This window comes from Schistocerca serialis, chromosome 7 (assembly GCF_023864345.2).
Source record: "Schistocerca serialis cubense isolate TAMUIC-IGC-003099 chromosome 7, iqSchSeri2.2, whole genome shotgun sequence".
NCBI lineage: Eukaryota > Metazoa > Arthropoda > Insecta > Orthoptera > Acrididae > Schistocerca > Schistocerca serialis.
The window spans coordinates 575797798-575821826 of NC_064644.1; the positions used below are offsets into that span (position 1 = coordinate 575797798).

A 24029-nucleotide genomic window follows, 5' to 3' on the forward strand; every position below is an offset into this window, starting at 1 on the left:
AGTTGAGACTAGGCGTAGCTACCTGTAGCGCAGGTCAAGTCCAAGATTAGGTTTGAATATAACAGCCTGGTTGTGAATGGATGCAGGCAATGAATGTGAATGGAAGAAAACTAGATCTGCAAACAGACTGACCTATGGCATAGCCCGGGGCATAGGTTGGGTTGGAATGCGATAATCTGGTTGTGAATTGGTGTAGCCACCTCTAGCATAGCTCGAGGGGTAGTTAAGGTGGGAGTGCGACACTTTGGTTGTGAATCGGTGAGGTCAATATATGTGAATGAATGAAAACTTGATATGCTGTCAGAGAGACCTATACCTTAGCCCAAAGGTCTAGACTGGGTTGGAAGTGAAAATCTGGTTGCGCATTGCGGTAGCCAATGAACAACAATGGAAGTAAATTAAATGTGCTGGTAGAGCAACCTCTAGTGTTGCTTGAGGCCTAGCTTAGGTTGGAATGTGGCAGTTGTGAATTGGTGAAGCCTAGTAATGTAAATGGAAGAAAACTGGATGTGCAGGTTTTGCCCCAAGTCATGTTTGGGTTGGAATGTGAAAAGTCGAATGTGATTTGGTGTAGCCAGTGAACGAGAATGGAAGAAAACTAAATGAGGTGTCAGATGACCTATACTATTATCCGATGCATAAGGATCGAATGATTTAGTTTGGTTGTGAGTTATAGACGTTAATGAATGTGATTGGACAAAAACTGGATGAGTTGACACATTGACCTGTAGGTTAGTCCCAGGTCTATGTTGGGTTGGAAAGCGAAAATTTGTGTAGGAAATGGCATAGCCAATGAATGACAATGGAAGGATATTATATGTCCTAGGAGATTGACTTTACCCGTGGCATCAGTTGAATTGGATAGTAAGAGTCTGTATGTGAATTGGCGATGTCTTTCAACCTACACAAGGCCACCATAGCAGCAATTTTGACAGGCAGTCTCTCCTGACGAAGACGATGGAGGAAACTGTCGAAAGCTCGAGGTTTTAGCATGAACTGACACGGCAAGAAGTACGAGAATCTTTTATACAACATGCCGTCGCGAAAGACTTCGTTCTCATGTTAAATATACCTTCAGAACGCAAGCTGAAAACAGATTCTTTTCCAACTCTAAACCTACCATCCTCTGGTGCTGATTTTAGGCTTAGTAATGAGCCTAATAATGAGAGAAATATATGGGCACAAAAACGAAGCTACCGTAAAGAAGTAGAACATGTTTTTCAGGTAAATTCGTGCAGTCCTAAAGCCTCGAATGCACACCGACCAGCGCAGCGCGGCGAAACGGCATTAAAAAGGCTGTGACCCGTGAGCCAGTGGAATGAGCGGGCAGCGCGACGTCAGGAAGTCACCCGTGCGGCGCCCCTTCTCAATGGCGATTTAACCAGCCGCCCGTCGCTTGTCGGGCCCAGTTCGTTCGCAGACTTTGAAAGCATTAGTACTGAGTAATAGGAAGATGATACCTAGCCTGTATTCTGTCAGTAGTATTGGTGTATAAATGTACTTGCATGTAGGAGGCACAGGAAGAAAGCTAATTTACATTTCTTTTCTTAATGGAAATAAAGTTTTCTGTTAATTCGGAAGTGTTTTGTACAGATGATTTTAGATTTCAGCCACCGGCCATTGAAACTTCTCTCCTTCCTTGTTTGTGTCGATGCTGGTGCTGACTCCCACAGTAGCTGACACAACAAAATACATTCCCCGCTAATGAAGCAATTACTTCTAGATAGAACGTTAACCGTGAAAACAACAATTGCTGTAAATGCGATATGCGTGCTTACGCCAACAATTAAAAATTATGGAAATAGAAATAAACGGTCTTAGGCTAAAGAACGCAGATTTACAGGATCGTCCAGCACTTAATGTAGTGCTGGGTTACATGAATTTAAAACGAGTTCAAAAAGTGATCAAGGATTTTTTTTACTGTCATCAACAAGTGGTTATGAGAGGATGGGGTACAAACTGGTCTCTGAAGATACTGTAAAGGCTACCAGCTTGCATTGGCTGTCTTATAAAGTGTTATCTTCTGCCACATACGTATTGAAATGTCCTCTCCCCAGTGAATTCACCATAAAACAGAAGACTAAGGCAATTTAGCATGCCACTATGTTTAATTTATTTAAACCTTAGTGTTTTGAAAACTCAAAGTTATTAACAGCATATGAAAATGACGCAGTTCCGAGGCTTTAGACTAACATTTCAGCGACCATCAAAATAGTCCAACTAATATAAACCTTAATAATAAATACAATAATATAATAGTAATAGTAATAATAATAGACTAAAACTTGGAAATCTCACAGCTCACAGGCTGGTTGTGCGTGACTCCTATCGTGTATTCTAGTATCCGAGATCTAACCCTTTCAGACGATATGGTTCCATTTGAAGTGACCTAGGATTTTCTCATTTCACGGCATGTGCACAGTTGTGGCCACACTTCCCATCTCGAGTAGGTGCTGTCCTCTATAGCCCGATTAAAATTACTTGATAGTTGACAATTCACGTTTTGTAGCTCGTTTCTTCCAACCAGAGCACTCGACTTCACGCTCGAACCGCTCGCCACTGCCAAACTGCCGCAACAACTGGTCAGATCACTGCCAATTCCCTGCCCGGCGTTCTTTCTTGACGGGTTTGGATCCCGAATCATGGGTCTGGCACTTTTGCTTCGTATTTCATCACACATGATAACCACACCACAAACAACACACACATATAACCATGCATATGTTTCATACACAGCACTAACTAAACACTACTGGATACTTCTGCACAAGATGCGATTCAGCGTCACATACGCGGTTATCATAATCACAGTGATCAGTCTACATTAAATAAGCATCACGCGACATTGCGCGAAACCAAGTTTTGAAGGCTGTTACTCGTCATTATGACTTTGTCATCAGATTCAAAAATTTGACACCTTTACTCACTTGTCAGTGTTGCACTTTAGAACAATGGTTAGCGAAGTAACCTGTCATGTCGAACATTGTAGGTTCGAATCTCGTGAACTGCTGCGAATTTTTTTTTTTTTTTTTTACTTCTAAATCAAATCAAAAGAGTTTCATTTTTATGAAATTAATTAGTTCAAATGTATTTTTTTATTTCTAATTCTTTGCCATCTCATTTTCGTCCTCGTGTTGATTTGTTTATATGCTCTTATTTTTCTACCTATCATTCTTTTTTTGTCTGGAATCCCTCTACGTCGCGTACAATCGGCAATCAAAAACCAACGAGGACTCCTTATCTTTTGGTTTTGCGCTAGCTCGCGTAGCCAAAGCGAGGATAGTTCTAGGCAACCAATGTTAGCGAGAAACCACAGCCTGCTTGTAGCGCTGAAACTGAACTTTTTCTGTCTTACGTTTGTTCGTAGAGGTTAGCTTTAATAGTCATGAACAAAGCAATCGTGATCTTAGTTCTGTTGCAGATTGTTGACCACTGCTTTCTCGAATACATTACACTTCATGAGGTTGTGATTAGTTTAGGACGTGACTTTAAATTCTGGGCTACAAAACGAGTCTCCTGCTGCAGTTCAGTCACTGATCATTTAAAAATCATGTTGTAGCATTACATGGGCAATCGTCCGAGTAGCCAACGAAATCTTTAAGCAATAATCTTGCCGGAATGCCCTTTAAAGTCAGATATACTTTGCATCACGCGAGAGAGTAGGAGAGTCAAAATAGGTAGTAACGCGTGACGTCATCTGAAGTCGAGAATTTTTTATAGTGAAATCTTTGCTGAGCGATTGACACTGTATAAGAATCAGTAGTTAATGAGCTGTTTTTGACATAGCAGATCACAATGCTGCGTTATGCGTGATTTATTTTTTCTTTGGAAAACACAACTCCTGAGTTGCTCGAGTGCGCGGACAAGTTGTAATCGAGTGTGGGTCCTTTTGAATTTTAAAGAATTGACCTAAAACTGATAATCCATAATCCGGAGTTGGATTTGAAAACATTCTAGAGAGCCACGGCCAAACTTTGTTACAAACAGATCGCGCGCGGACTTCGAAATAACGGCGCGAAGTTTCAGATACGCGGTAGGCTATCGCGCGTTATAGTCGCGTGAAGGATTAATTGATACTCCCCGTAATTTCTTGACATTAACTTGGTAATGACTATTAAAGAATTATTGGAGGTTACAGTAATCGTTCTTGGTGCTTACAATAAATGAGTTTTGATTTACTGTTTGAATACGACATATATTAATCACGGAATAGTCGATTGATTGATACGTTGGTTAGCAACCAATAAACAGGTTGTAATGTAATTACCAGAACGATCATTTCAATCATTGGTGACCACTACACACACACCAGAAAACTAACTACTCTCGTCGTGAATGACATTTGGAACAGATGAGTTTTGTTTCAGCTCGTTGGGATTAATAAACTTCATCCGAAGTTGGAACTTTATAAACTGTGTCGTGTTCTTAGTACACTCATCCTCATAAATTAAGAATAATTGCAGAATGTGGTACCACACAACGTGGCACTACAAAAAACTGGCGCTAATAGCATAGGCACATAGGGAACACACTCGACACAGATCTGTAAGTCCACGGTATTGGTGATAAGTCGAGAAAACCGTCCCGGAACACATGTGCCACAAAACCCCACCGTTTCCTGCGTATGTACCCCGATATCAGTATAGGACACGATCACCATGCACACGTACACAGGCCACACAACGGGTTGGCATACTCTGGATCAGGTGGTCGAGCAGCTGCTGGGGTATAGCCTCCCATTCTTGCACCAGTGCCTGTCGGAGCTCCTGAAGTGTCATAGGGGTTTGAAGACGGGCGGTGATACGTCGAGCGAGAGCATCCCTGACGTGCTCGCTGGGGTTTAGGTCTGGAGAACAGGCAGGCCACTCCATTCGCCTGATATCTTCTGTTTCAAGGTACTCTTGCACGATGGCAGCTCGGTGGGGCCGTGCGTTGTCATCCATCAGGAGGAAGGTGGGACCCACTGCACCCCTGAAAAGGCGGACATACTGGTGCAAAATGACATCCCGATACACCTGACCTGTTACAGTTCCTCTGTCAAAGACTTGCAGGGGTGTACGTGCACCAATAATAATCCCACCCCACACCATCAAACCACGACCTCCATACAGGTCCCTTTCAAGGACATTTAGGGGTTGGTATCTGGTTCCTGGTTCACGCCAGAAGAAAACCCGGCGAGAATCACTGTTCAGACTATAGCTAGACTCGTCCGTGAACATAGCCTGGGACCACTGTTCCAATGACCATGTACTGTGTTCTTGACACCAGGCTTTACGGGCTCTCCTGTGACCAGGGGTCAGTGTAATGCATCTTGCAGGTCTTTGGACGAATAAACCATGTCTGTTCAGTCGTCTGTAGACTGGGTGTCTGGAGACAACTGCTCCAGTGGCTGCAGTAGGGTCCCGAGCAAGGCTACCTGCAGTATTCCATGGCCGTCTGCGGGCACTCATGGTGAGATATCGGTCTTCTTGTGGTGTTGTACACTATGGACGTCTCGTAGTGTAGCGCCTGGACACGTTTCCTGTCTGCTGGAATCGTTGCCATCACACTTTGTGGCACACGGAGGGCCTGCGCTACGACCTGCTGTGTTTCACCAGCCTCCAGTCGGCCTAGTATTGTACCCTTCATAACGTCATCAATATGTGTTTTCAACACAGTCACCATTAGCACGTCTGAAAACGTCTGCACACTTACTCGCTGCACCGTACTCTGACATGCACCAACACACCTCTGCGTATGTGGATTGCTGCCAGCGTCACAGTGCGACGACCGCAGGTCAAATGCACCACATGGTCATACCCCGAGGGGATTTAAACGCGCAAACCGCCCACCAGAGCGTTGTTTCACCATGTATCAGCATTATCCTTAATTTATGAGCATGAGTGTAGATCGATAAACACTATAGTCTACACTACAATTTTCACCTTTTGAAAAAGAGAGCACTTACCTTTTTAAAGGAATGTTTCAGCTTTATTCATCAATCTTCCCAAAACGGAGATGAGGGTGACACACACAGCACCACGTCATCGTGATCAACCACTTATGTGCCCCCTTCTCCCTCCATTTTGTCGAAAATCCTGAGATACAGCCGCGGTACGACGAAGAAAGAAGGAAGAGGGTTTGGACAGCCGAGGGGAAAAGAACAAAACGACGACGAGTGATCAAGAGGGAGAAAGAGGGAGAGGGGAGGTGACATCTGGCGCCCAACGAGTCGGCCTGAGCACGTTGCAGCGCAGGAGACATCTGGCCGCTACGTCTAACTTCGCAAGGACCGACCAAGTACTCGCTACTGAAATGCGAGACCCGCAGGTATGAGTAGAGTAGTGAATTGAACCCTGCTGTATTCTTTTGTGTGCTTCGGTAGCAGCAGTATGTTGGGAGATTTAATTTGTAAAAATGCCTTCTCGAAGAAATAGAGATTTGAATCAGGATGAAACGTTTCAGGAATTAAATGTGGGACAGAAATAGTATGAACTAAGAAAGGGGTGCCATGAAATATCAGATGTGGGAGAGATAGAATCACAAGCACCGGGTTTGGGTGACAGTGGTGTGCATGATACTGAAACAGATAGGGAGACAGGTGCCACAGCTGGTGGCCCAACTGAAGTAAACGTGCCTGCCTACTAGCGTAAAAACGGACAGAGACGCCAAGGTATTGGATTTGTTGGTGGCACTAAACACGGACATGACTTCACTGAAAACAGACATGAGTTGATTGAAAACGGACGTGTGTTCACTGAACACAGACATGGGTTCACTGAAACGGAAATTGGTTCCCTAAAAGAGAAGTTTGAGAAATTACAACTTAACTGGGAAGGACAATTAAATGCTAAATTCAAAGAATTTGAAACAGGTATCTAAGGATATCAATGATTTACATTTTGAACTTGTGGGAAAAATCAATGAAGTGGACAATAAATGTGATATTCAGAATGCGTTTTTCACTCTGCAGAGGAGTGTGCGCTGATATGAAACTTCCTGGCAGATTAAAACTGTGTGCCGGACCGAGACTCGAACTCGGGACCTTTGTCTTTTGCGGGCAAGTGCTCTACCCCTAGAGCAAAGGTCCCGAGTTCGAGTCTTGGTCCGGCACACAGTTTTAATCTGCCAGGAAGTTTCAATAAATGTGATATTATTTCACACAGGCATATCGATTTATCAAACAGAGTCGGTAATTGCGAAAGTAGTTGTCTGAAAACCGGTGTGCAGATCGAGAATCTGCCTGCAAAAATGACAGATTTCGAAAAAGATACTTGTAAGGGTACTGACACGTATTTAAAGGAACAAACTTCAAAATTGGAGGAAGATCTTAACGAATGGATTGAGGTTAAGGAAACGAGGTCGAGGAGAAATTTAATAGCCCTCGACGTGAAACAATCCGAGCTTATCGAATGGAAACAGTCGGAACACGACGAACTTGTCAAATTGTTTACTGATGAATTTCAGGCAATTAAAGAAAGGGTAACTGAAGAATTGCCGAAGGGGCAAAGGGACACTAAATTTAAAAGTGTCCGAGTTAGGTCGGAGGTCATCACAAAATGTTTTGACGGGCGATAATCATTCAGTGGACAAATCGAAAAACGGTAGACACTGTAGTGAGAGTAAATGTAACTACAGTGCCACGGTACCTGACAAATTCTATGAAGGTTACGAGAATGAACATGATCCGTTTGTACAGAGAGGGTATCGATTGTCTCTAATAGTTGAAACCAGCATATTTAAAAGCAAGCAGTTTTCGACCTTTACGTCAGAAAAGGACAACATCCATCCAAAATTTTTTATAAATACCTTGAAACGTATTTTTGCACATAGTTGGTCGGAACAAGATAAGCTTCAGTCCATCGTATCCAAAATTACAGGTGAAGCAGCACGGTGGGTTGCAGAAGCAAGCGAGAACTGTAGTACTTGTGCAGAATTTGAGCAGCTTTTCCTGTCAAAATACTGCTCCAGGAGCAAACAGGAACGATTGCGTAAGGAAGTGTACCAACACGAATACTATAATAGTAAGCGAAGCTCACTGCAACAGTATTTCGAAAAATACATTAACAAAACGAGATATTGGAGCGAGCCTATCTCACGTCGGGAAGTAATACGCATTCGAAAGGGAAGGGTGCCGATTCATATTCGCGAAAAACATAAATGTTTCTGGTTGTGATGTGGAACAATTTTTGTCTGTAGTTGATTCTATTCATAAGATTTCGGAAGATGACAAAGTTTGGAATAATAATTAATGGTCTGCTACACAGCGTAATGATGCGGGTATTAATAAGTGTGGTACTGGTTGTAATGACGACAACAGAGATAGGAATGCTAAGCCTACACAACCAGAAAAAAAGCAAACGATATCTTATGGCTATCATAAAACTAACAATAAGAGAGATCAATATAAACGCGATGCTTATTATGCTAAGAAAACCTATTGGAATAATGGTAATCGCGTAAATTATATCAATACGGGAAAGCCTAGTCTTAAACGCAGACGTGATAGGTATCCGGAAGAAGATCCTGACAGGATACAACCGTGGGCAGATCATCCGCAAGGAGCGGCACCAGCATTACAACCGCAAGGACCGATACTAATGAATGACAGACCACCGGAATTACGGACGGAACCAATACCGAACACAACATTCATATAGTTGAAGTTCATGAACCACTCATGAAGACATTTACCGAAAGGTTAAACTAAAACCGGTCTCCAAAAGCCTTCATAGGATGACTGGGGATGAAAAGGAGGACAAGAATCATTTTTCAATAAATATATTGAGATATAATAATGATTTGGTCTTAAGGGATGAGTTGAGTGAAGAAGTGCCGAACATTTCCAATAGATGTGGGCAAACTTTACAAGCTGTGGTGCAAGCAGTAATAAATGGTAATTGATACTTGATCGACACAGGCGCAACCATTAGCGTAATGACGCAAGATTGTTATAAACAGACCAGACGAGAAGGGACGGTGTTAACGTTTCCTGTTACTGGATGCACTGTATCCCGCGCATTTGGTGCGAAAGCGCGGAGTCTCAAAACAGGCACGAGTCGACATTGTAATGCGGGGGAGGGGGGGTGGGGCGGGGGCTTCTATAGAAAGTATCTTCCTGATCGTTTCGAAAATGGCCGTACCTTGTGTTTGGGGTCTTGATTTTTTGTGTGGAGTTGGAGCAGTAATTAATTTAAAAGAAGGAAAGTGTACGTTGGTCCAGGAAGTGAGGTTGTGACAATTCCTATGATGAAGGGCCAAGTAGTCCCAGCGCGATGTTGTATAAAGCTAATGGTTAGCGATGTTGGTGTTAAGTGCGATATAGCAAGTGAAATTTATTTTATCGAATCTTCTGAAGAAGAGATAGATCAAGACACAATACGAGACGAAATATCTGAATCCTAATATCTTACGTCAGATCAGAGGGAAGACTTACTCTGCTTGTTAACTGATTATGCACCAGTATTTAAACGTCCAGGAACCATCAAGGAGCTCGAATTTGATATTCAAACATATCCTCATGAAGCTTTTCGTCGTACTTCCTACTCTGTTCCGTGGTCTAAGAGAGAGGCAGTAAAAAAAGAAATCATTAAGATGTTACAGTGGGGAATAATAGAGCCCTCTAATTCTCCATATTCGAGCCCTCTCTTGGCTGTCTTAAAGTCAAATGGTGATGTAAGACTGGATCTTGACGCCAGGGAAATTAACAAAATTATTGTTCCGGTACAAACGAGACCAGAGAATTTGGAAGAACTTATTCAGAAATTTAATGGTGCCCGCTTTTTGATATCCCTGGATATGAGGAGTTCATATTGACAGGCGAGAATACCACCTGAGTCACGGAAGTACACTGCTTTTATTTTTCTTGGGAGAAGCTATCAGTTCACGGCCAGCTCCTTGGGATCAATAAACTTCATCCGAAGTTGGGACGTTATAAACTGTGTCGTGTTCTTAGTAGATCGATAAACATTATAGTCTACACTAAAATTTTCACCTTTTGAAAAAGAGAACACTTACCTTTTTATAGAAATGTTTCAGCTTTAGTCAACAACCTTCCCAAAACAGAGCTAAGGGTGACACTCACACACAGCACTACGTCATCGTGATCAACCACATATGTGCCCCCTTCTTCCTCCATTTTGTCGAAAACACTGAGATATAGCGGCGCTACGACGAAGGAAGAGGGTTTGGACAGCCGAGGAGAAAAGAAGAAAACGACGACGACCGAGCAAGAGAGGGAAAGAAGGAGAGGCCACAAGGTGTCGACAGAGCATTTCGCATTTTCGACATACCTCGTGGCGACCACTTCCACCATCGCTCCGCGTTACACATTAATGGCATTTGTGAACTGATCCACCTTGCTTTGTCGCCTATAACCGAGTGGTGAGCTGATGGCCAATGTGGCAACACCGTAGTGGCAAGTGACAGGAAACACTTCTCACGTTTCAAATCTTTGCAGTTAGACAAGGGTTGTTTTTTAAGTAAGGGCCGTTTTTATTTTTAAAAAAAGATACAAATACTTTTGTTTTCTGATTCTACACACTTTTACCTATTTTTCTACATAGTTGCCTTGTTTATTTAAGCACTTGTCATACCCTACAACTAAGTTTTTAATTTCCTCTTCAAAGAATTCGGCCGCCTGCTCCTACAGCCAAGAGTTCACGGCCGCTTTCACTTCATCGTCATCATTGAAGTGCTGCCCGCCAAGATGGTGTTTCAGGTACCGTAAAAGGTGAAAATCGCTAGGAGCAAGGTCGGGGCTGTATGGTGCATGGCCCAAAACTTCCCAGCCAAAAAAATCAATCAAATCCTGAGTCTTTTGAGAGGTGTGAGGCCTAGCGTTATCGTGCAGGAGCAAAACTCCTTTTGTCAGCACGCTGCGCCTTTTGTTTTGAATTTCTCTGCGGAGCTTCTTTACAGTTGCACAGTAGGCATCTGAGTTGATTGTCGTTCCTCGTGGCATAAAGTCCACTAGCAAAACACTGCGCCAGTCCCAAAACTCAGTTGCCATAATCTTGCACTTTGACAGCGTCTGTTTAGCTTTGACCTTGACGGGTGAGGTCGTGTGTCGCCATTCCATCGATTGCCGCTTGCTTTCGGGAGTGATATGGGATACCCATGTTTCATCTCCAGTGACAATTTGACTCAACATGTCATCCCCTTCTTCCTCGTAACGAATCAAAAAGTCCAATGAAGTGGCAAATCCCTTCCCTTTGTGGTCCTCTGTGAGGAGTCTGGGTACCCACCGAGCACACAGTTTCTTACAGTTTAGGTTTTCAGACACAATTTTGTACAAAACCGATCTTGAAACTTGTGGAAATTCCAAAGAAAGAGTGGAAATTGTGAATCTTCTGTCCTCACGAATCTTTGTTTCGACTGCAGCCGGCCTGAGCGTTCTTCGTCATGGACGTTTTGACGGCCATTTTTAAACTCTCTAACCCATTGACGCACTTTATCTTCACTCACTGCATTCAAACCATAAACTTCTGTTAACTGACGATGAATTTCTGCAGCTGATAGGGCTCTCGCGGTCCAAAAACGTATCACTGACCGTATCTCACACACGGCGGGCGATTCAGTAATCGTAAACATTATTAAGTAGCACAGAGATGCGTACACGTCAGCTACAGAGCTGCAACTTGCATCAGTGTGAACGGGAAGGATGCCTGCAAGTGGCGCGGTGGCTTGTTGCGGCGTCCGCGCGAACTACGGGACTATACGCGCGAACGGCCCTTACTTAAAAAACAACCCTCGTAGAAGCCATTTTTGTATGCAATGCACGACTGTCTTTTTTTTCAAATTGTAATTGAATTCGTCTGTATAAGGCGTGTTTTGCACATGCATTAGGTACCGAAAACTACCCTGCTCAAATTTATACAATGTGTAAGCTAAATTTATGTATTTATTTTCGTAATTATTGTGGTGGTTCCTTTTGAAACGACTGCAGCTCTGAGGTCAACATGAGTAGCTGTGACAGGTTGTTGTATTTGCTGTTTCACACGATGTAGTCTCGCAGAATAAAGGAAGAAGCAATTCAGGTGGGCCTTCTGAGAGGAATAAAAGTCCCAGATGTCCACGTACATCATCAGAGCCGTTAGCAAAATAATGTAAAACTTGTTAAAGCTTTAAAACCCAAACTGCACACACTGTAGCACAAAGAAGGAACCTCACAGAATCAAGTGGAAGTGTGCTCTCTGCTAAGCAGCTATATGCCTGTCTGCAGAAAGGAACTGCACTTTATCTTACCACCAAAAGTAACTACATTTCATGCGCAGTGGCTCCATTTGAAACCACGCTATATGTGTTCAATTAATGTAGGCAACACTTGTTTTTCACATTGTTCTGCCTCAATTTAAGTTTAATAACCTACTAAAAAAAGAAAATTTAAAAATTTTAATTTTTAATATTACCAGTCACAAAGGGTTAAGTGATCAAAATTATCGTGTGTGCACTTTGGGCTTCATGGTACATGGAGCTGCGTTCTTTTGTCACGGATGCATCTGATTATTCGCCGAGTCCTGCGCTTGTCAAGAAGGGCTGTACGGACCGCTGTTATGAGTGGTTCTTCGTGCAGCAAAATTGAATAGCTTTAACATTTATTTAAAAATGCTGACGGTTCGCCTCAGTGACCATGTTGTAGGAATTTGTTTTCACACGATTTGATGAGTTGGACTTAGGGGACATTTTATTCCAACAGGACGGAGCAACGGCTGACACTTTGAGGACATCAGTGACAGTTTTGAGGGAACACTTTTTAATATTTTTTGTGTGATCTAAAATTTAAAAAACCTCTCTCACACCGGCCTGATTTAGCTTCACTGGTCAGGATAGTAAAAAACATGGGTATATTAAGGGAATTTTCATTCACAAAGTAGGCTTATCACATTCACACAGTTCAATACTGTTCTATCCTGATTAAATTGAGCTTAACTTAAATTCCATAAGGCAGTGAAGCAATTTCGAAGTCTCGGTGCGACGAAAAATGTCAGTCGATCTCCTGAAAACATTTATAATAATTATTAACTTTCGGTGATCACATGGGGAAGACCGGAGATCTGCTGGTAAGACCGTGTTAGCCTATTTACTGGAAGTAATAAACTGGATATCTTGAGCATACAAAACGGCAGGTTCGTCCAGTGTAAATCAGACGTTCCCCACTGATCCCGTGCAACACAGCGTAGTAAGCAGACACTGTCAATAATAATCAGTTAAATAATACGCGAACACACTTACTTTAGTTTAGTTCATGTATTAAATTCCTTCTCATACAAAATCTCATCAAGATGGCGACTAGCTCAACAATACATACATATACATCTTCCTTCTTTCACGGCTAATCTGCAAGATCTGAATCCTTCCTTTCATAAGAGAAAACATATATAGCAGAGAAGCTATTCCATGGAGTAAATGCACGCTCCAAGGAATAATAGGGCTTGAAACTACTTTGTATTGATAATCATCGTATATTAAAGTTTAGGAATCGGTAAGATAAGAAGAGATATTTCGAGATATGTACTGAGACATATAACTTATAAAAAATTTCTGAAAATATCGCGGAGAGACCGCTGCAAGAGACATTACAACTTCCTAGAGGACCTCGTCGCGGTAAGGGGCGATTTGGAGTGCCCGACCTTCTCCCCCTCCTTGGGCCATTGCCATTTGTTGCAGGTTTCTTTGAAATATCGCTTTTATGTCAACCGCCCCAGAACACTACATGAGCTGAAAGCCAATATTCGGGCAGAAATTGCCAAAATACCTGCCGCTACGCTGTAAGGGTCATGAGAAATGCCAGAAATCAGCTTATTCAGTTTATGGGCAATGGGGGTCGTCACACACCTGAAATGATTTTCAAAACTGTGTAAAACAAAAACTTAGGTATGTAACTACCTTATCAGAAAAAAAATTCAAAAATTTCTGGTTCATAATATGGGTTTTATTGCGTTTAAACCAGGAAGTTGCGTTGCCAAACCCTGTAAAACACGTGAAGCATTAAAACCACCCTCTTAACTTTTTTCTATTTTTTTATTACTCTAGTTTCGAGGCTATCCGGATTGACATACTGGCCATTACCCACTCCGCTCTTGTTGCTATCTGCGTCATCAAGTGCGATGTTGTGACAGTCCAAAGGTTGCAGGCTGCAAATAGCAATGCCTGTTGCCATCGCAACCGCCTACTATGGTGGTACGGTGGTTACAGGGAAAGTGACAGGAATGGAAAGACGGAGGGGGTAATGGCCGACGTATATAGGACGATCACCCGAGCAGAGCAGTAGTCATCAGGAACCAAGTTAAGAAGGCTGAAAGTCAGTTTCTCGAAATTTAGTCAAGAACTTATGGTGTGAAATGGGCGGAATTCTGAAGTTAGAAAAATAAGGTATGTGAGAAAAGCTATGAGACTGATTTTTTATCTACCAAAGTTATTTTTTTTTCAAACAACATCATCCCCTTCAACGCAATTCCCTTCGGCAGCTACACACCGCCAGAGTCGTCGTTCCCGGTGTTCGTAGCAGCGCTGAAAAGCTTGAACGGGTAGGGCCCTTAATATGTCAGTCACATTCTTCGAATGTTCTCCAGAATCCCAAAATGACGTCCTTTTAAGATATTTTTCAATTTCAGGGGAAAAGTCGCATGGACTCGTGAGAATCAGGGGTGTGTGGGAGAACAGGAATATCTTTGCTGCAAAAAATTCCGCGATGGAAGTGTGTGTGTATGTGTGTGTGTGTGTGTGTGTGTGTGTGTGTGTGTGTGTGTGACGTGGCGTTGTCATTATGCAGCATCCACTTGTATGCAGTGTCCCGACTCACTCTATGTACCCCATTCCTTAGAATTTCAAGGTCATCCTTACTGTTAAACGTCGGTCTGATCTCAAAATAGAATGCGCACGTTCGAGGTTTTGGTCGGTTCGTGATACTGAAAGTCTCCCTGAGCGAGTTTCACCTTCAACGTGTTGTCGGCTTTCAAAAATGATTTGTACCAGCGAAAGACTTTCGTTATTAACAAAGTTCGCCATGGCCTGTTTCAACGTTCCAAAGGTCACACTTGCCGATTCCCCAATTTCTATACAAAACTCGATTGCACAGCGTCGCTATAAATTCCGCTGTTCCATCTTCGTAACACACGACAAAAATACAACTTCACCAATGCCGCTCTCAGAAATGACGTGACGGCTGTAGGGAGCTGAAACTCGGGACCGAGCGTCTGGACGGGACGAACCCACCGGTCTGCCCGAGTAGAACGACACGGTTCTGCCAGGGCGCTCACAGTGTTATCGGTCTCATTACTCTTCTCTCACGCCCCATACACCAGAAAAAAACATCTAATCGTATAAAGCCAGAATCCTCCAACGTTGACTATGTCAGGCATTACCTTTGGAGTAGCTAATGTCGTCGTAGAGGGCGGCCGTGTCCGGGGCGGAGGTGAGCGCGTGGGTGGACTCTGAGGCGTCGGCGTCCAGCGCGGTGGCCATCTGCTCCACCAGGAAGTGCTCCCTCAGCCCCCAGCAGTCCGTCACCAGACCCTGGCCGGCACACCACACATGGCTTCCTTCAGTCTCTCGTACTTAGATGGATGCTGGCGTGTACCCAAATTTAGGTGGATGCAGGGTAACGTTACCTTATGTCTGTAGCCCTATGTGGCTACTGTCTTTGAAAGTAAAATATTCTGAGTGATTTGGCTGTATTATATACACACCAAAAAAGTTTTGCATCACCTCGGTTCCGAGAGTACAGAAAACTGGAACAGAGATCAACATAAACATCATTTCCGCCCTTTTTATTGCTCATGAAAACCATACATTGCATCTTGTACCACCATACAGCGAGGCCTCCAGAGGTAGTGGTCCAGATTGCTGTACATCCTCTTGCATTGATGCATGCCTGTATTCGTCGAGGGATACTATCCACAAGTTCATCAAGGCATTGCTGGCCCAGATTGTCCCATTCCTTAAGGGCGATTCCGCCTAGATCCCTCAGAGTGGTTGATGGGTCACTTCGTCCATAAACAGCCCTTTGGAATATATCCCAGGGATGTTCAATAGGTTTCATGTCTGGAGAACATGCTGGCCACTCTAGTCGATCGATGTTGTTATTTTGAAGGAAGTCATTCACAAGATATGCACGATGGTGGCGCGAATTGTCGTCTATGAAGACGAATGCCTCGCCAATATGCTGCCAATATGGTTGCACTATCAGTCAGAGGATGGCATTCACGTATTGTACAGCCGTTACAGTGCCTTCTGAGACCACTACTAGCGTACGCCAGCCCCACATAATGCCATCCCAAAACAGCAGGGAGCATCTACCTTGCTTGACTCGCTCGACAGTGTGTGTAAGGCGTTCAGTCTGACTGCGTTGTTTCCGACGATTGAAAGTATATGCGACACTCATCGGTGAAGAGAACGTGATGCCAATCCTGAGTGGTCCATTCGGCATGTTGTTGGACCCATCTGCACCGCGCTGCATGGTATCGTGGTTGCAAAGATGGACCTCGCCACGGACGTCGGGAGTGAAGTAGCGCATCATGCAGCCTATTGTGCACAATTTGAGTCGTAACACCGCGTCCTGTGGCTGCATGAAAAGCATTATACAACATGGTGGCGTTGCTGTCAGGGTTCCTCCGAGCCACAATCCGTAGGTAGCGGTCATCCACTGCAGTAGTAGCCCTTGGGCGGACTGAGCGAGGCATGTCAACGACAGTTCCTGTCTCTCTGTATCTCCATGTCCGAACAACATCGCTTTGGTTCACTCCAAGATGCTTGGACACTTTCCTTGTTGAGAGCTCTTTCTGGGACAAAGTAACAATGCGGACGCGATCGAACCGCCGTATTGACCGTCTAGGTATGGTTGAACTACAGACAACATGAGCCATGTACCTCCTTCCTGGTGGAATGGAACGGATAGGCTGTCGGACCCCGTCCGTCTAATAGGCGCTGCTCATGCAAGGTTGTTTACATCTTTAGGTGGGTTTAGTGACATCTCTGAACAGTCACATGGACTGTGTCTGTGATACAATATCCACAGTCAACGTCTATCTTCTCGAGTTCTGGGAACTGTGGTGATGCAAAACGTTTTTTAATGGGCTGGCCACTGTGACCGTGCGGTTCTAGGCGCTTCAGTCCGGAACCGCGCTACTGCTACGGTCGCAGGTTCGAATCCTGCCTCAGACATGGATATGTGCGATGTCCTTAGGTTAGTTAGGTTTAAGTAGTTCTAAATCTAGGAGACTGATGACCTCAGTTATTAAGTCTCATAATGCTTAGAGCCATTTGTAACAGCTCAAACGCCGAAAGCGGCAGAAACCACACTGCAGTTACGGGCCTATGCGCTGCTGGCTTGCAGCATTGGCACACGTCGCACATGTAGGCGACACTTCCACGTGAGGGATGCCGAGCACACGAGTGACCGACCTACTGGTTACACAGCTCCCGGCCACTGGCCACACTCCAGATGTTTTGACGCTGGATTCCACAGATACTGCCAAACACAAATGGAATTTAAACTGGCTTTAAGGGGGGTAGGACGTCAAACGCGCCGACTTATAGCAAGAGAGGCACCACAGGACATTTTAATTTCCACTGTCTATATTTTAATTTCCACTGTCTATACCTTTACAAATAAACTCATAAATTTTCGTCAGCATGACCAATAAGTATTCAGGATTCACACTGATAGCGGTGGACGTGGAAAAACATAATAAAAGCAATTTGTTTTATATGTGAAATTCGACCTTTTTTTCGTTACCATTGGCTGCATTAATTGCTTTAGGTACACTTTTCTTCATAAGTAAGAGAGATTCTTCAATGAATTTTCCACAGCATACAAATCATACTTAAAGGAGTATGAAACTCTAGAATTTATTTAATTTATGAGAAAATGAATGAGTTATTACATTTTAAACTTCATGTTTAGAAAAAACTCAAATTTTATAGTTAATTATCCCATTTTTTACCACAATTTTTAATAGATTGGGAAAATTCTAGAGTTTTGCACTAAGGAGTTTGTGTTTAATAAGCATACCAAGTTTGATAGTAATAGGACATTTATTTTGGATGCTACATGTAACTAAGTACAGAAAAATGTGTTTTGCGAAAAATGGCCTTTAAAGTTTCTGCTTGTATTTGACATAGTTTTAGAACTGTCCAGCACCATAAGCAGGTTCTTTTTAGTTTTCAATATCAGTTTTCTTCCTCTTCACACTACTATGATGCACTCTTCTTGATTTTATGACCTCCAAAAATGATTTATCTGCTTTCACTACACGCTCTCTGTCTATCGCATACAAAGCTTTGATACAGTTCACTCCGGGCTTAATTCCAATTTCTCTAATACATATTTCCTGTTTTGCACACCGTCATTAAAACATGAAACTGCATCATAAACACCAACAGCAAGTGCATTTCTTCCCACAAAAACGGTTTTTGGTAATCTTTCTAATACACATTGGTTAAAACTTTCATTTGGGTTTTGGGTACCACCATGAAGGCATTTCTTCAGTAAGTTTTCATTTGCAAGGTCCCTGAATATAGGTTTGATGGCTTGCATTACAGCAGTTGATAGAGAATTCCTATGATGATATTCCTCACCAGCAGCAATTGACCTTTTGTAGGCACACCATTATTCACTTCCTTTTGGGCATAAGTTGAGGATAGGGTTATTGTCTGTGGACATTTTGAGGAAGTATAAGGCCCAAACTGCTTGTTTCATACTTTTCTTATTGCCAAACCATAATATGTCTGTAGTTTGTCAATTTCTGCATCCGTCAGCCGCCCTCTCCCTTTTATTCCTTTCCCATCAGATCATTTTTTTCCTGACAAATCTTAACTCAGCCTTCTAAGTCTAGTGCCAAGTCTTTTCTGTACATGTCCCACACATTCTAACTTTTGCACAATAGTCTCAGCTCCATATGGTGCACACTTTTGAACCTCAAGGAAAGCTTTACTGTCACCATCACCAAGGTACTTCACATAACGCAGGCCATGAGAGGTAACAGATCTGGTAAACGAGCTTACAACTTCCTGCACTTCCATACCTCCACTTGAGCCTTTATAGTTCATATTACATACATGATCTGCAATCCCTTTCACACAACTATGACAAAATTTACTCAGCACTTCAACATCTAGTACCTTAACAGTGTCACAACAGATGTTGCTGTTACAATACCATTCAATGAAGTGTGCCCTCATTTTTGCCAGGTACCATCAAAGCAGCCATACGTCCTTGTCACCATAATTTTCGATAACAGATTCATCTGCAGCACTTTTCATTGAAGATTCTGCAACTTCTTTTACAGCCTCAATCAGTAAGCCATAATACCTCTCAAACTTTGCTGGAGGAGGAGGAAGATTCATGACTGCACAAAGTGTTCTTGCTGCCTTCTGTCCCCTACCAATACAGCACATGCCATATTATACCCTCAAATTCACATCATAACCTTTGTTTGCGATTTTAGATGTCATGCAAGACGCACCAACGTTGCGTTTGCTGCATATCACAGATAAGTTCGTAGCAAGGCCTTTCCTGGCACTCTTATCTTCCACAAAAGAAACACACTGAACTCCAAGGGAATGTTTGCACATAACATTGTCCAATATTAATTGTGACAGTATGTTAACATCAACAATAATATTACATGAACCTTCGGATTCACAGCCTCAATTTTCATTAGCACCAAAAACAAGTTTCCTTCTAGAAGCACTCGGTGGTGAATTGTTTACTGGCTCTGAGAGGTTGCAGTCTTGAGCCACTGGTGTAACATTTGTTGTAACACCCTTTACTGCGTATCTGTTGCCGTGGTGACATTGTTTACGGTTGAGGCAACGAATTGTAGGCACCCTGTGCGATAATATGCCACAAACGAACACAGAACAACACAGCAAAATGAAAATTGTGTCGAAGATCACAGCACCACACTGCACGCCTTTCAAAACATAGAACAAACAAAACCAGCGATCAAAACAATGCATGTCGATAGCAGCAGAGAAAGTGTCGATATAGGTAGTCCTTTGTTTCACATATGACTACAGAGCGAAATACTCTTAGGCATGACAGAAGAATGCTGCGCAGAGGGGCGTGGCGCTGCACCTTCATACACTTAAGACCATATTACGTACCTTATAACTCTTCAAATATATATGTTTTGTTCATCAAATTATTCAGGAAGATGTGCGCTACAAAATAAGCATATTTTTTGAAAAATCGACTTTTTTTAAATTTTTGACGTCCTACCCCCCTTAAACAGCTTGTCGGCAAGTCAGACGATGCACAGTCCATTTCGTTCATGACCAGACCTGTCACACTGCCTCAGCCGCGCTGCTAAGCGACGACCACTGGCCGAGTGTTGGACCTGGGCACAGAAACGCCAGGCTGCTGCCGCATCACTGCCCTGCAGCTGTCACCAACCGGGCTGCCGCTACTGTCCGAGGGACCACCTGCTTCGGCAAACCTACGTGTGGGGGCCCGAGGATCCCTTCCCATTAGCTGCAGTCTGTCTCAGATGTGCTGAACCGTACCTGCTCGAGTTCATCAACAGAGCCCTCTATCAACTGACTGGCTGCCTCCTCCTTCCACTCCAGTGGCAACCTCCAGCAGAGAACCACTCGCCCTCTCCTACCCTGCAGTTAAAGTCTGCTGCAGTGGTTTCAACTTTGCTCGGAGCAGGAGTCTGAATGACTGGAAGAATGGTAGCATGTTCTTCCTCCAAAGTCGCAACCAGGGAAGGAAGTCTAGGATCTGGAGTGAAGTCGATTTTTAACTCATTCCAAAGGTCGGGACTGTGGGCAAGTCAGAATAATTCAGGAATCTTATGGTCCACAAACCATTGCAGCAAATATGAACACATGTCGGACTAAATGACGTATCGCCCTGTGGTCCAAGTCTCATGGGTTTGACACCACATTTTCGTATTACATACATTTGCAACACTGACGAGCGGTTTTTGAATTCCAGGTCACCCTGCAGTTCCCAGCTTACAGAGGTCCTTTCGTGTTGTTTTGATGACGAGAAGGTTTGCGAGTGCGACATTCAGTTCCACGGTGAATTTTACAGCTGTCGTCGTCCTTTTTTTTGTCACAATCCTCTCCAGTGATCGTCTGTGACGATCAGACGACATACACATTCGTCCGTGTTGTGACTTGGCGGATGATGTTTCCCTGTATGTGGTGTAAATCTTCGATATTGTGCCTCTTGAAACTCTAACAATTGAGCTATCTCGCTTGCGGTAGTACCTACCGTACGAGAAGCAACAGTTTGCCAACGGTGGAATTCGTTTAGCTCCGACATAGTGCACTCACAATTGCACGGAAGAGTGTTCTGACCACCGCCGATACTTGCAAGATACTGAGGACACTGCACAGGTGCCGTTCGTGGGCAAATACAACAGCGCAACCCACAGGGTTGGCGAATGTCTGCTTTTATGGTCAGGCATTCATTTCTCGTGGTCTCTCCACGTTTTTATTCAATTCCTGTACTTCCAAATTGTGAGAGTATAGGCCACGACTGACTTTAGTATGACATATTGTTTTAGTTACTGCAAATGCATCTCAAATATAAAGTAGTGGATTAAGACAGCATCTAATTGGATTCTAATTTCACAGATGCCCTGCTTTGACACAAGTTCAGTACTGCTCCCGCTCTTCACATGTTACAAATTACTGTACACTGGTACCTGTTAAAGGAGCTGTTCAACGTCTCGTCCTGGCATTTGGATACAATACTGCACTTGCCTCTGCAGTAGATTAACAATTTTTTCAAACACTCTCGGATCATTTAGTAGTAGGACTGTATTCTTAAAAATATTGGAATCCGATATATAAAAGATTTAGCTATCAAATGTCGAAGTATCGAAGAACGTATCGATAAAATACTGGACGGACCGGCCAAGGCAAATATTTGGTGCACATTGTAAACATACTGCCGGTTTTAGAGCTGCATATTTAAGTATTAATTTCTTATTAGATATTCTCTAAATCAACAGGTTAGCAGCCTGCATATCCGCCTCAGAGCAAGAAATGAACGGGAAAACGTTGCACGTTCGCGCTTGGTGATAACCGCTTCGCTAAGAATGGTGACTGCATGTAAGTGGCACTATAAAAGGCGTTTGATGGGTCCATCGTTCGGTTTCGTCGCTTACCGCACTTCGTCTCGATTCCCTGGTTTTTCATTTATGCAAACGCCAACCACCTAGCAGTCGTAGTGTCAAAATTGCATGGTGAAGCTACACGTTGCGGTTTCCGTTGATGGCAGCCAGCGCCGATTATGTCAGCATTTTCCCTCACACGTCTCCGCTCACCATATAGACCATTCTTGTCCTTAAGATTTTTGTTCATCATTTTCAGCAACTATTTTTGAAGAATGTCGATGTGCAGAAATAGTACACTAGGTGAGCTAAAAATGTGTGTGCTACTTCTTCACATTGGAAATCTTATTATTTCATTCACTCCTCCCTTCCCTCACGCCCTCCTCCTCCTACCCCCCCACCCCCCACCCACCTCCCCCCCACCCCTACAGTCGGACTACTTTATGGCACCTATACTTGCTTCACACAGTCAAAGAGGAAGATTCCAGGTGATGAAGGCTGAAAAAGAAATAAGACTCCTTCCCACAGTGAAAGTAAAATGATGTCCCACTACATCTTGAAAAGGACGACTACAAATATTTTCCGAAAATTGTGAGAAAAACATAATATAAAATAAACATATCGACACTCGATATTGCCATTTTGATGTCTATATACCAGAGAATGAAGTATCGCCAATATATATTCATATTTTTTGAAAAGAATATTGATATTTTATCAGCAGTCCTATTTCATAGTTCTTCACAATATTGTTTAAATAGCTGCTGCAGTTCTTCAAAAAGGTTCAAATGTGTGTGAAATCTTATGGGACTTAACTGCTAATGTCATCAGTCCCTAAGCTTACACACTACTTAACCCGAATTATCCTAACGACAAACACACACTCCCATGCCCGAGGGAGGACTCGAACCTCCGCCGCGACCAGCCGCACAGTCCATGACTGCAGCGCCGAGACCGCTCGGCTAATCCCGCGAGGCTGCAGTTCTTCAATGGTATCAACGGGAGAGCTGTATGCTTCATTTTTGTACATGGAATGTATTTGCAGTTGCGAGACCTGGACTCGAATCCGAATTTCCCACCTGTGCGAGCGGTCCCCTCATCACTTCGGCTATCTGGGCATGCTTCAAGGCCAAAGCCAAACTTCCGCACGTCGTCGTCCATGTGTCAAAGTTTGGGTCCGACAATGAGTCGTGTTCACATGACCTAAGTGGTTCACGTGACCACTCGTGACAAGTGAGAAATCTGGGTTCAAGTTCTGGTCCCGCACAAATTCTCACTGTCATCATTCCGTTATACAGCAGAAGGTTGCCCATATTCGCGAGGTGATTTCGTTCCATGTATTTCATAACAGCTGCAGTGCTCGTTCCTTCAGACATTCATCCAATTCAATATTGAATTTCACTTTTTGAATAAGTGCCAACAGAAAAATCCAGAGCGAAAATTGTTTGTTTACGGAGGCATACTTACTGGAATCTGCTAGTGTATACTTCAACATACATACTCCTCAAGTCAATGTACAGTGCATGGCTGAGGGTACGATGTACAACTACTAGTGATATCCTTTCCTGTTCCAAGTGCAAATAGAGAAACGGAAAAACGACTATCTCTATGCCTCTGTGCGAGCCCTGATTCCTCTCATCTTCGAGGTGATTATGTGAAATGTACACTAGCAGAAGTATAACCGTTATGGAATTAATTTCGAATGGCAGTTCCCTAAATTTTCAAAAAAACGGTGCTCCACAGAAAGAACGTCGTCTTCCCTCGAGTGACTGACAGTTAAGTTCGCCAAGCATCTTCCTAAGAATGATTTTTGGCCATAATGGCTACTTTTGTGAACCGTGACTGTCTGGCATAATTATTTATTTGTAATTTCAGCTACCAGTCGTTTTTTTATTCTTTGTTGTATGTTTAATCTATCATAATACAACGAGTTTCGAGCATGTTCTGTTTATCTTCAGGTATTTATACATACATACA

The 24029-nt window shown here is 43.3% G+C and overlaps 1 protein-coding gene across 1 annotated transcript in view; it reads right to left on the reverse strand.

Moving 5' to 3' along the window:
- Positions 1 to 24029, reverse strand: part of LOC126412719 (aminopeptidase N-like) — a 276843-nt gene that overhangs the window by 213958 nt on the left and 38856 nt on the right. The window contains exon 3 of the mRNA XM_050082437.1: positions 15345 to 15495. Within this exon, the coding sequence (XP_049938394.1) occupies positions 15345 to 15495 (151 nt within the window). The remainder of the gene's footprint in view (positions 1 to 15344; positions 15496 to 24029) is intronic.